Genomic DNA, 14,045 nt, shown 5'->3' with positions numbered 1-14,045 from the left:
GCTTTGATGTATAGCAAATGTGTTCTGGAATAATTGGATCAAAAGCGACGCACACACCCCGCCATGGGCTTGACCTCTGTACTTCTGAAGAGCTGGCCGTAAATGATTAAGCACTTCAGTAGCATCGCGTATGGTACGTTTCTCGTTCAAGTGTCCAACATCTCACGGTTTTTGTGTGTGTGTGTGGGGGGGGGGGGGGGCTGTGTTACTACACCTTGATAGCGAAGCATTTGTGACATGACGTCTGTAACAACAGTCTGAGTGCGGCGGATGATATATACAGTTATAATCTTCAGCGAACTAGTCAAAGAAGATTATCAACAATAATATCAGTGCTCGTCTTATCATTATACTCTAATCTTTTTTCAATCTTTCGCTCAAAGTTTTAGGCACGGGGTTGGGAATAACGCGTTGTAAATTTTTGTATCTGAATGAAACACTGCAGCTTTATCTTTAGAGCACTGACAATTTCATATAAGCGCGCTATGACATACGTAAAAAAGAAACCCTACAACTAAATTTCAAAAAATGTAAATTTTTTAGGGGTGGTAGAATCGAGAAATTCGAGATATTAGTTTGACACGGAGGCTATTTCTTACATTCCTAGCTTTCATCATGGAGTCGATGACGAAGTTGACTTCAGCCAGGATATTGCAACCATTATTAGGCAAATAAAAGCAGGCAGGGCGGTGGTGGACAGAAGACTAAAAGAAAAACAACGCCCACGTGCACACAAGGTCAGAAAAGGAAAAAATGATCTGCTCTAAAAGTCAGGGTCATTCATTCAGCGAGGAGATTGGCCTGCTGGATTCATAAGGCCTTCCTTTGGTTCAGGCCAAAAGAGACGCCGGAGGGATTATTAAAAGTAAGCTGAAAACGTTGCATCAGAAACAGTAATAGAAATAATCCAACTGAAAGCGCTCGAAATGGAAATGCAGTTCCGAACATGCAATCATGCTGCGAGAAGCCCGACAGTCCGATCAAAGGTCCGTCTATTACGACTCGGCCACACGCTCTATTCTTCTCGTAAAGGGAATGCTTATACACATACCTCTCATCTCCGCCGCAAGCCAGTGTGAGTCACTGGGGCGCACAATGCGGTCGAAGTACTACATCCTGCAATGGCGCAGCATATACCAAGATCAACATTGCCACTAAGTACAAAAGAATGTACCGGTCTTCCAGTTAAAAAGACACAGAATACAGTAAATATGTTTGCGATGTTAGGAATTGCTCCAAAAAAATTTCGGACAATGGGTTCTACAACGCGTCTGTGAGCTTGACACCCGTACAAATTCAGGCTCTTTTTTTTATTTGCCCTACCACAGCATGGTAAGCATCTACCTGCGATATGTATCGCACTGGCAGTGTTCAAATTCAGATGTCCGAAATTGATGCCACATGCGCACCGGTTTCTGTCCAAATACTTATTCTGCAGTTCCCTTCGCGATAACTTCATAAGCTCAGCTTCGGAAGGGGAGGCAATCTACGACATTTCTCTGCATTTTTTTTTCTAAAGTGTTCTAAAATAGGCTTTCCGGCTAGCCTCTCAAACGTAGATTCGCCTACAGCCAACAACATCTCCGCCTTCCCGAGGTTCTTCAAAAGAAAAGCAAAGATTTATGTAAAATGCATCCAAAAATTGATATAGGAGGTAATGCCAATCGGCTTTCGCAGTGTGTCCGTTTTTATTTGAGCGCAAGCTTAGGAAATAAAATGTGAACACTGTGGGAGTCGCGTTTTCTTACAGGCTTTCAGGTAGCAAGGTGACTTCGAAGGATGAAGCAGATGGGGGACAAGAAAACGAAAAAGTCTATTAAAGATGAGCGAAGTAGCTACGTCGGCTTCTTCGCTCACTGCCGTCTTGTTTTGAAACCGTCGGTGCTCATGCGTCGTGTGGGCTCACGTCCCTGGAATCTCGGGGAGAGGTCCCGCTGATGCTTCCCTCTAACACAGTGCGACTATATTATAGGTATATATATATAAAAGCCCAAAATAGTGCATTCCCTCTTGGTGTGAGTGTCCGTGTGTTTCTTGCAAAAAAACAGGCCGGTGCTCGTTGGGGCTGGCATAGGCTATAGGGTGTCACGAGCTTCAAGGAATGCCTTGTGGTCTTGCCGTATCGTTCACCAAAGGACATAGGACACTGGTGTGGTGCAGTCTTTGCCTTCAGGAAGGAAAAATGACCCGAGACCAGAACTTGTCTTTCTTGCGGGTGTCAGATCTTCTGGGCGGGGTAGCTTCCGTTTGTCCACTTGCAATCCCCGCCCCAGTGCCAGTAGCCGCCAGGGCCACGGGCGCACTCTTCCCGCTGCCCGCCTGAGCGAAGCCTTCCTCGATTCCTACGTTTTTAGCCCGGAACCGGAAGAAGGGACATTGCAACCGGCCTGATTTCGGCTCGGGGCTCTCCATGAAGCGCACGGTCGCTCCACTTCCTCCCGTACCTCCTCCGCATTCGCCGCCCAACTCTTCTTGATCGTCTGGGTGCGAAGATGCAGAGTGAGTGGAGTCGGCGCTCTTGTGTTTCTTCATCTTGTTGGACTGAGACAGCTTCCATCTGATACCCAGGAACGAAGACTTCCCACTGCCAGTCCCTTTGGTGGCCGGTTCGTGGTCGCCTTTGCTAACGTGTAGTGGGTCGTGGCTATCGGCGCTATTGGGTATGGCATCGGCAAATGCGTTTTCGAGTACGTTGACGATTTCTGCTGTGGTCGTCACTGGCGGCGCGGATGCGGCGCTCTGTGCGATAGTGGCGCGCTTTTCATCTGTAGTTTCAGTCATGAGTGGACAGGAAGCGATGTTGTTTTTTCTAGCTTTGAACAACGGTTCAGCATTGTTCTTCTTGGCGTTGGCCACTGTTGCTGCTGCTGGCTCAGGAGTTTTAGAAGGTACACTGTTCATAAACATGCCAATCTGCAAAAGAAGAAAAAGAGTGGTGCAGTGGGTGAAATGGCTACAACGTAAGTTCATGATGACCTTCTTTCCCTCAAATGTTAAGGACACTCTTCACACTCAAGTAATACATGATAAACCTCTCTTTATACAGGCAGCCATGGGCTCAAATCTCACTCTTCCATGTTCTTCGCCTTCGTTCTCTTCTCAGCCCACGTCCCACATGTATTCCTTTTGCCCCGTAAGAATACGTGTTTTTGAATGAGCACATTTTGTTTTGAATACTTTATGATAATTCCGAATCGAATTTTCTATGAACTATTTATGTGTAAGCAACACAGCAGATCATGTTTACCGAACCAAGCATAAATATTGCTTACTAAAGATCGGTTGTTAGCATTGTCTTCATGCGCAAACAAGTTTTATATAAAAAAAACGTATTCTTAGGAGGTGAATGAAGTTGGACGGTTTCATTTTGGTTGGGAAGGTGTAGCTGTAGATATTGTTGCCACAACTTTCTCTCAAGCCATCTGAGAGTCAGGAGATCGTCGATGGTTATTTGTCATTATCTGAGCTGTCTTATGTGAACATGTTACGAAGAGGTGCTCTCTGTACCTTGCATGCGTATATAACTACAACCAAGAAACGAGAGAAAAAAAAAGATGCGCACAGATGCAGCAGCATTAGTTCTACAAAGACTCGTTCACTTTATTCTACTGCTGTAAGTACGTGATCAAGTAACACTCTTCATTACAAAGTGACGAAGAAAACTGTATTTTCTGTGTTTTATAGTGATGCGATTGGTTCTGTGATGAACTGATTCTAACAAAAAATGAGCCTGTCTGATTTGAACACGCGGCCTACACTTGCAAGTTAGAAAGTGCAAGCTATTCAGAAAGTAATCAGATTGGTAGAAATTAATGTGTAAAAATAACAATATTTCCGCGAAATGTTTTTTTCCAGCAGGGCTCATGTTTAAACGAGCACGATGCCAACGGCAGCTAATTATTGCTAAACGAAAGCGAATAATATTTCACACTTATGTGCTACTACATTTTACATAAGTCTGCAGCTCAACATTGTCAATCCTAAATAATGTAAAAAATTTGCGAGTGTGCTACGAGAACGTAAAAAATTAGTAATAGTCACTGTCCTACGTATGAACACAATCTACGTATATCTAATTATTATCTTACACATTAAGTAACAATAATCATTTACCCCTTCCAGAGATCTACGTAAGAGCCATAATTGTCAAAGCAGAAGTTGCGCAGCTTATAGAGAAGCATCGAAATAATTTTGCCTCTCGAAATAACTTCTGCTGCTTTAGTTTTTCCGGACTGCACACAAAGCGACCTAGACTTTAAAAAAGATAGTACGTGGAGACTAGGCGCTTCCGAGCAGAGACATTAGTAACCCTCTCACATGCTACTAAGTACTAATCAACCATCAATACTGCAGACTGACGGGACTAACGAATAGGGAGCAAGCAGAAGTGAAATATGAACTCCACCTCATAGTTTTGCTTGAATTGGTGAATTCTGTTACGACACACAGCGTGCACATCTTGCAACTTGCCGTGAACAGCACATTCGGTGAAAACATAAAGGCAGCTTTACAAATAGTATTTTATTGCGTATTGTGCTAAAGAAGAAGCTATCACTGTCTCTACAGAATTTATTATAATACTAGTTTTTTTAGGAATTCGGCTCTGCCCTCTTGAAAGCTCTTTTTCACCGCATTGTGTAAAACATTAAGATTTACTGACATTGATAGTTTTGCTGACCGAGCCGTTTGATAGCATTTGTGCCGATTTTTGTGGTGTTCCTGCTTGTATATGCTCCGCCATTTCGATAAAAACAGTTGAAAGTCAGGGTTCCCTATCGAAAATTCTCATATGACACATATGCCTCGTATCCAATAATCTCGTATGAACACATATGAATCATATGTGTTCTCGTACGATCATACGAAATTATTGGATATGTGTCATGCGTGTCATATGAGATTTTTCGATAGGGTTGTGTCATGTGCATCACTGTCTCGTAGTTTGCGCCGTCGAGCCATAATGTTGATGAACCAACTAGCCCACCTAGAAACCCGTGTTGTATTATTTTCGTGTTGCATTAGGGAAATGAATTAGCACACAGCCAGCTCAGTGAAACGTACATGAAACGTACACTCAACACTTTAAACAGCAAATTTTTTAGAAGGGGACGTACCTCGTCCGCTTCTAAGCACGGCGACGGGACGGCAGACGCGCGGCGCACGGGAGAGGAGGAGGGAGAAAGCAGCATGCTGTCGTCGGCCGGCTGTTGTCCAGCAGCCGGGGTCTGTGCATCTGTGCCCGGCCTCGACGCCATGTCCACCAAGTAACAACGAAGAGGGAAGTCACCCACGTCCAGGTTGTCCTCGAACACGTAATCTTTCTTCGTCAGGTGGCTGGAAGTACAAAATGATAAATAAGTATTGGCATAGGCGTGCGCAGGGTTCCCCATTAGGGGGCGCAAAGGTTCGTCGCAGCGCCCCCCCCCACCCTACTAAGTCAATGTATGGGGCAGATTTTGCGCCCCCCCCCCCTCTTAGGTGAATAGCAGGGTCAATATACGGGGCAGATTTTGCGCCCCCTCTTAGGTGATTAGGGGGGGCGGCCACCCTCCCCTGCCCTTCCCCCCCCCCCCCCCCTGTGCGCACGCCTATGACTATTGGTGTTTTAAGTCCCAAAACCACGATATGATTACGGGAGATGCCATAGTGGAGGGTTCCGGAAATTTCGACTTCCTAGGGTTTTTTAACGTGCTCCTAAATCTAAGCACACGGCCTTCCAGGATTTCGCCTCCACCGAAAAGCGACAGCCGCGGCCGGGATTTGAACCCGCGACATTGGGGTCAGCAGTCAAGCACGACAGCCACTAGATCACCGCGACGGGTGGCGAGAAGTGATAAGCCATTTCGATGGGCGAAGGTAAATAACAGTGTGAACGCTATGTGTGCGCTTTCATCAACCTCCACATACTCACCATCACCATTAGTCGGGCTCTCTGGATTAAACGGAAGCTCGCTCTTTAACCATTGTCTTATAAGAGTGGAGGTCGTAAGTTGGAGGTGAAGAGTAGCAATAATCACGAGGCTATGACAAATGCCAACGTTCGTGTCAGCAAGAGTAACCTACATGCTGCCTTGAATGTAACGCTGCAGTATTAACGCGATAGCGCTAAAAAGCGCGTTTCGCAGAAATTCCGGCGTCGGCGTCGTCTTTGGATGTGAGCGAAAAATCAGCGTTGACCGTGAGTGAAAATTCGGGGTTGATGCAAATAAAGAAATAATAAAAAATTGGACCATCTCCTCGAAGGGAACCCTGATGGGACGCGAAGCAGCAGCGTTGCGCACGGGTGGCGTCACGGGTTGGACGGCGCTAACGCGGGTGCTGCGGTGAGCGCTGGAAGATTCGTTTGAAGCGAAACTCGGTGTAGCGTTTACTGGTGTAAACGTTTGTTTGAAACGCAGACACGGGAGGCGAGCGGGCGTTGGAGCCGGCAGCTGCGGGCGCTCCGGCGGGTGAGGGAGAGTGTGACGTACGCGCGCACCTGCGAGGGAAGCGTGCGAGGGGAGCGTGACGTCAACGGCCAGCTGCGGCGTAACCTACTTGGCACCACTCCAACACCTGCGCCGAGGGAAGCGCGTTGTCTCGCGTTTGTGCGGACGGAGGGACAGCGTTACACAGGCTAGTCAAAGAGCTGCTTCGCATCTAAAAAAATTTTCGGCTCGAGTGGGATTGGGGATTCGAACCTGCGGACAATCGCTCCGTGGCGCGATGCGTTTAGCTGCTGAACCGCCACGCATACATCCTCTAGCATTCCTCTAGCATACTAACGGCGAACTATTTATATACGCCATTTAGCGTTGGTGGTACGCACATCTAGGAGGTTCTTCAGCAGCTTGAAAGAAAACCCACCAGATGGCGCAAAGGGCCCGCGGGCGCGCTTACCGTGTTCTGTCGCGCCGCATGCCTGGATGTAGGAGCCGGCACGCGTCCGCATTTTGGCTTTGCTTGCGGCACGGTTTGGGTATAGACCGAAAAGCGAAGCCAGGCTAGTGATTGGGAAGGCGATACGAGGACGGTCCGATTACGCTATCGTGTTTTAATCTTGAAAGCGAAGCTCAAGCATCCTCCAAGTGTTTGCTAACGTGCTGTAACCAAATGGATAAGCCGGAGGCTCACAAACAAATACCATACGAGACTTCCGTTATTTGTTTCTTATAAACCGCTTATTCGGTACTTTTGTTGCAGAGTAACAAATAGGACAAGTGTATGGTTAACATCGCTGCGTTTCTCCTTTTCACAGTTCATTCTCACTTTCCAGATTGACCATCTCAGAGAGCGTTTACTTGCTTACTAAATTATTGTCTAGGTTAACTTCCGACAAACACATACAAACTAATACAGACCAAGTTCCTAATAGTTCACTCTGTAATATGTGATCGCGATATAAATACCATAATTTATTCGTGCGCTTCAATTCACACAAATACCCGAATCAAAAGCTCTTACATGAGGGCTAAAATTTACATATTCTGATCGTAATCAGTCTGAATAGCGTTTGACGCTACTTTCGAACTTTTTTGTCACGACATCGCACCCTCAACACATGCTCAAGGATTCGGCATCGTAGCGACAGTAACCACCTGTGACTGTGTTTAATAACTGAATACTTGATTAGATTGAACATACGTGTGTATTCCGGTAGTGCTCGGTGAAGCAGCTATAGTGTGAAATGCCAATTTTACGCACGCACCTCCTAGCCACCTCGGTGAGGTTTACTCTGGATGGCTTGGACAGGCTCTCCGTCTTGTTTGCCAGGGTGACTGTATTCCCAAAGAGACAGTAGCGAGGCATTGTCATTCCTACAACACCGGCCGTCGCGTAGCCGGTGTGTACACCGATGCGCATCTGCAAGTAGAGAAGTAGATATAGTTGCACAAATGCAGCAAGAGCGTAGAGGAACGATCGTTAGCGCAGTCGCCATGTTACTCTAAAAACAGTGGTGGAAGTGACGATATTCTGAAGCTATAACGTCTATCTCAGCTTAGCTCGAAGAAACTTGTTTTACCACGGAGCGCCCCCCCCCCCCCTCCCCAACTTAAAAAAAAGAAAAGTGTGGTGCTAAACACAGTATCCGGTTCACACCACGTATGTGGAATGTAATCTGCTATACTCTGCCTTCTGCCGTAGTTGCCATACTGGGCAAACCGGAAAGCACGTGAACGTTAGACTGCAAGAAAACCACACAAAAATGAAAAGCAAGTATCGGTTATCAAACCTTATACCGCACTGCATTGGCCATAAATACGACCATAGGACTGCGCACACCTTACATATGCGCAGTGATACGAACAAAACTTTAATTTGAGAAGCATATGACATTACCATGTATAGCGTGAAATAGATCAGCCGGCCGAACTATTCGCGCCCCCCTCCCCTTTTACTTTTTTCTTGCGTGTTTGGAAATACCTCTTCTCTGATTTTCTCCACATAACTTCCTCTTTCTTCCTTGAGCGTTCTGTCCGCTCCCAGGTAATTTTGTCGTTTCAGTCTGTAGTGTGCTGTGATTGCTTAGTACATGCGCACATCTCTCTGTTAGAGCAAGCGGTATTCAGAAGAATTCAGGTCAAAGCGCAAATTTCATCATAAGGCAGCTAATTTGATCCACATGGGGTGGACATGTCCGACTATGTATTAAAGCGCTCTAGAATCAGAGGCTCTGCCACATAGCTGAGACCCCAACATCCAGTAGGACATCATCGGTCACTCCTTTACTGTTGCCGTGTCTCTTGGGATTCCGGCCGATGTCTAGGGGAGACGGGGCAGATAGATTTCTCTATTTCGCTCCATTTACAATCCTTGGCTAACTGATGCAGCAGGTGTAGTGAACAATACAGACGACGACGAAGCAGCCAAGAAAGCAAGCCACATCGTGAGTGGTAGCCACGCGACCCGAGCTTGCGCTTGCTTGGATTTTGGACCCTCGACGTTCCTCGACGTTCCTCGTCGTTCCTTCACGTTTGTACGTGAATAAACCACGTGACATTTGGTGGAGGTACGTGGATTCTCCGTACGAACCTGGAACTTCGCTCTCGCAAGCTCCCCCCTGTCCGTGACACCAACATGGCCAACGAGACCCCTCCTCAGGCTGGACCTTCGGCTGTCCACGTCACCTGCGGCGCCGTGTATCCCCAGCGAGATCCGCCCATCTTCTCCGGCTCAGGTGAATCGGACGTGGAAGATTGGTTGTTGAGGTACGAAAGAGTCGGCGCCAGTAACAAATGGGACGACCAAATGAAGCTTGGCTACGTCACGTTTTATCTCGCGGACATCGCGCAGCTGTGGTATCACAACCACGAGGCTGAAATTCCAACTTGTGCAGCTTTCAAGACTGCTGTTACAGACGTGTTTGGGCGGCCTACGGTTCGCAAGCTTCACGCCGAGCAGCGCAGGCGTCAACGTGCGCAGCAACCGGGCGAGAACTACACGGGCTACATCGAGGATGTCCTGAATCTGTGTAACCGCGTGAACTCCGCCATGAGCGAGGAGGACAAAATCAGGCACATCCTGAAGGGCATCGAGGACGGCGCCTTTCAGATGCTGCTCGTGAGAAACCCTACCACGATCGCGGCACTCGTCTCACTCTGTCAGAGCTTCGACGAGTTGCGTAGACAGCGCGCGATCGCCCGTCAAGCCCTCACGACGCCCGACACGCTCTCAAGCTTGCAGCTAGCTGCCCGTCCTGCCGATCAGCAGCCGCTTTTGTCCACGATCAAGGACTTCGTCCGCGAGGAGGTAGCGCGCCAGCTATCATTACTGCGCTCACGCACGAGCCTGCGCAGGCTTTGGCTCCGGACCTACAACACGCCATTCGAACCCAAGTTGCGGAGGCCCCTCCCACCGATTCTCCAACAAGCCCCCGTCACATGCACCGCTAACCTACGCAGCCCGTCGCTGCTCGGCCCGCAGGCAGCCTACGCCCATATTCTCGACCTGCCATGGCCATCCCATCCTTGCCGACCCAGACCGTGAACGCCGCGTCGGCCTACCCTTCGCCGAGACCTTCGACTCAATTTTACCGCACGCTCAGACCGCGTCGCGAGAACGACAGACAATAGGCCCTCTGCTCTACGCCTGTGGGTATCGCTGGACACGTCCCCGCTACTGTCGCCAATGTCCTCCATTGACGCCGTGGGCAGGCATGTTGCGTCGTCGTCAAGGCGCCACCAAGGTACACACTGACGATCAACGATCCTACGCCAACCACCGATCACCATCCCCTCGACGACGCTCCCTGTCACCAATGCGTCGCCGACCTACTACGGAAGAGGGAAACTGATCGATGCAGTTCCGGAGGCAAGAGCTGCATGCGAGTCGAACTGCTCAAGGCCTCCATCTTTTTCGCCGCAAAACGTTATCGACGTCAATGTTGAAGGGACCGCCGCACAAGCGCTTATTGACACAGGAGCCGCCGTTTCCGTAATCTGCGAGAACCTATGCCGCAAGTTAAAAAAGGTGACCACGTCGCTCTCGGGACTAATGCTCCGCACGGCCAGCTCACAGTACATAGCACCTTCTGCTGTGTGCACCGCGCGTGTCACTATTCAAGGCGAACTGTACGTCATCGAGTTTTCGTGCTAGCGTCATGCTCCCACGACGTTATTCTCGGCTGGGACTTTCTTTCGCGTCATCGTGCCCTGATAGACTGCTCCCGTGCAGAAGTCGCCCTTACGCCGCTGCAAACAGCTCTTTCGGTGGATCCCCTTCCCGACGCTTACAGACTTGTCGTTGCTGCGGACACAGATATAGCCCCGAAAACGTCCACCCTAGTAGCCCTGACCTGTAAAGCCGCTCCAGACGGAACTGTTCTGTTCGTCCCGTCCGAGGTATTTCTCCGCCGCCGCGGCTTGCGACTACCGTTTGCCGTACTCGCCGTTGAATCGGGTGCTACAATTATGCTGGTTGCGAACTCACTGACATCCTCAGTTACATTACTTCGCGGGGAATGTTTGGGCAACATACAAGACGTTGACCTGCTGCGTTCTCTGGAGTTTGCTGAAAACCAACCCGACCTCCAGCTGAATGCCATAACACCACCTGTTGTCCACTTCTTCCGCTCCAGACATTTTCCACCCTTCCGTTGCCGCTGATCTATCGCCGACAAATCGACGCGAACTCTTAGCCCTTCTTCGAGAGTTCCGCTCTTCCTTTGATTGCGCTCAACCATCATTGGGGCGTACAACGAGCATCACGCACCACATTGACACCGGTGTAATGCTCCCTTACGCCAACGACCATATCGAGTTTCAGCGGAAGAGCGGCGTATTATCAACGAACAAGTCGACGATATGCTCAAGCGCGGTGTCATCCAGCCATCCCAGAGCCCCTGGTCGTCCCCTGTTGTGCTTGTGCGCAAAAAGATGGATCAATTAGGTTCTGTGTCGACTACCGCCGCCTCAATAAAATAACTCGAAGGATGTATACCCGTTGCCACGCATCGACGATGCTCTCGATTGCTTGCAAGGAGCAGAATATTTCTCGTCGTTGGATTTACGCTCGGGTTATTGGCAAGTTCCGATGGCCGACCCTGACCGATCGAAGACTGCATTCGTCACTCCTGACGGGCTGTATGAATTTAACGTCATGCCGTTCGGACTCTGCAACGCCCCAGCTACCTTCGAACGGATGATGGACAACATCCTTCGCGGCTACAGTGGAAAACCTGCCTCTGCTACCTTGACGACATTGTCGTTTTTTCTCGCGATTTTCCGACTCACCTTACTCGCCTTCGTGCAATTCTCACGTGTCTCACCTCTGCTGGCCTTCAACTTAACATCAAGAAGTGCCATTTTGCGGCGCGCCAGCTCACAATACTAGGCCACGTCGTCTGCAAGGAAGGCGTTCTTCCGGACCCCGCGAAACTCCGCGCCGTGGCCGAATATCCGAAGCCTACTCTATGAAGACGCTTCGAAGTTTTATTGGGCTGTGCTCGTATTTTCCGTCGATTTGTGCGCGACTTCGCTTCTATTATCGCGCCTCTTACCAATCTACTGACAGCCTCCAACGGCCTGTCTGCTTGGTCACAAGAGTGTGACGAGTCTTTTATGACGCTACGGCGCTTATTAACGTCGCCTCCGATACTTCGTCACTTTGATCCTAATGCGCCTACGGAGATCCATACCGACGCCAGCGGGGTCGGTCTTGGCGCAGTACTGGCTCAACGAAAACAAGGATATGAAGAATACGTCGTTGCTTACGCGAGTCGAACCCTCAAGAAAGCCGAGTGTAATTATTCCGTCACAGAGAAAGAGTGCCTCGCCATTATCTGGGCTTTGGCCAAGTTCCGCCCGTACCTTTATGGCCGCCCTTTCGAAGTAGTGACGGACCACCATGCCCTATGTTGGCTGTCATCGCTGAAGGATCCGTCGGGACGCCTCGGTCGTTGGGCGCTTCGCCTACAGGAATACGACATTCGTGTTGTGTACCGATCCGGCCGCAAACACTCGGACGCTGATGCCCTATCCCGCTCGCCGCTACCGGCTGACACAGCTTCGTCGTCAGCTCCTTCAGCTGTCTTGACGCCAATTGACTTCGCAAACATGCCGTTGGAGCAGCGCAAGGATGCGTGGACTTCCCATCTTCTCGACTTTCTGACTGACCCATTGGCACGTCCGGCCTCAAGAACTATCCGTCGTCAAGCCACGCATTTCACTATTCGAGACGACCTCCTCTATCGGCGGAATTACGCGTCTGACGGTCGGAGGTGGCTGCTAGTGATACCACGACACATGCGCACGGAAATCTGTACTGCTTTTCACAACGACCCGCAAAGTGCTCACGCCGGCGCTCTCAAGACCTACAACCGCCTGCGCCAGCGATACTACTGGCGCGGCATGTATACTTTTGTGCGCAAGTACGTACGTGCTTGTACTGCTTGTCAGCGCCGTAAAGCTCCACCTGAACGCCCAGCCGGTACACTTCAGCCTCTGCCTTGTCCGGCGCGTCCATTTGATCGCGTCGGTATCGACTTATACGGACCGCTTCCCTCGACTTCTTCTGGAAATAGGTGGATAATTGTCGGCGTAGACCACCTCACACGTTACGCGGAAACTGCAGCCCTGCCCACAGCAACAGCAAGAGAAGTTGCGTTTTCATCTTACGCAACTTTGTCCTTCGCCATGGTGCTCCCCGTGAACTTTTGAGCGACAGAGGGCGTGTTTTCTGTCTGACGCTATTCAAGCATTGCTCGCTCAGTGCAACATCATTCATCGCATGACGACCGCATATCACCCGCAAACGAATGGCCTCACTGAACGATTTAATCGCACCCTCGGCGATATGCTGACAATGTACACCGCATCAGACCAGACCAATTGGGACACCGTCCTTCCGTTTGTCACGTACGCGTACAACACCGCTACGCATGCGACCACAGGTTTTTCGCATTTCTTTCTCTTGTACGGACGCGATCCATCATGCACGCTTGACACTATGCTTCCCTACACGCCTGACTCATCTGAGTACACTGCAATTTCTGACGTTGCCAGATACGCCGAAGATTGCCGACGATAGGCCCGTTCGCTGACAACCGAGGACCAAGGCCGTCAGAAGCTAAGGCACGACACCGACCGACCTCTCCCTACTTTCACGACAGGTGCCCTGGTTTGGCTTTGGATCCCCCCGAACACTCCTGGCCTTTCGTCGAAATTACTGGCCCGATATCACGGCCCTACCGCATTCTCACTCGTACGTCCGCAGTCAATTATGTGGTCGAGCCTTTGACACCGTCCCAAGACTTACGTCGTCATGGTAGGGAAATCGTCCACGTGAGTCGCCTCAAGCCCTATTATGATCCCGCCATACTGACAACGCCTTAGGTCGCCAGGATGGCTACGCTATTCACCGGGGCAAATGTAGTGAACAATACAGACGACGACGAAGCAGCCAAGAAGCAAGCCACATCGTGAGTGGTAGCCACGCGACCCGAGCTTGCGCTTGCCTGGATTTGGACCCTCGCGTTCCTCGTCGTTCCTTCACGTTTGTACGTGAATAAACCACGTGACACAGGTATCGAACCATGACCAATTCTATTTGCTGTAACGCATGGATAA

General features: G+C 49.7%; 1 protein-coding gene across 1 annotated transcript; it reads right to left on the bottom strand.

The window, feature by feature from the left end:
* Positions 1-1,685: 1,685 nt before the first annotated feature.
* LOC119383258 (uncharacterized) lies at positions 1,686-7,839 on the bottom strand. Its single transcript, XM_037651320.2, has 3 exons — positions 7,688-7,839; positions 5,115-5,334; positions 1,686-2,913 (listed from the first exon to the last, which is right to left on the bottom strand). Exons 1-3 carry the CDS (start codon positions 7,792-7,794, stop codon positions 2,170-2,172), a joined length of 1,071 nt encoding a protein of 356 aa, XP_037507248.2. The 5' UTR covers positions 7,795-7,839; the 3' UTR covers positions 1,686-2,169.
* Positions 7,840-14,045: the final 6,206 nt, after the last annotated feature.

The sequence above is a fragment of the Rhipicephalus sanguineus genome, chromosome 2 (genome assembly GCF_013339695.2).
Source record: "Rhipicephalus sanguineus isolate Rsan-2018 chromosome 2, BIME_Rsan_1.4, whole genome shotgun sequence".
In the NCBI taxonomy this organism is placed as follows: domain Eukaryota; kingdom Metazoa; phylum Arthropoda; class Arachnida; order Ixodida; family Ixodidae; genus Rhipicephalus; species Rhipicephalus sanguineus.
Note: the sequence above shows the minus strand (reverse complement) of the source record. Positions and strands in the feature narration are given on the sequence as shown.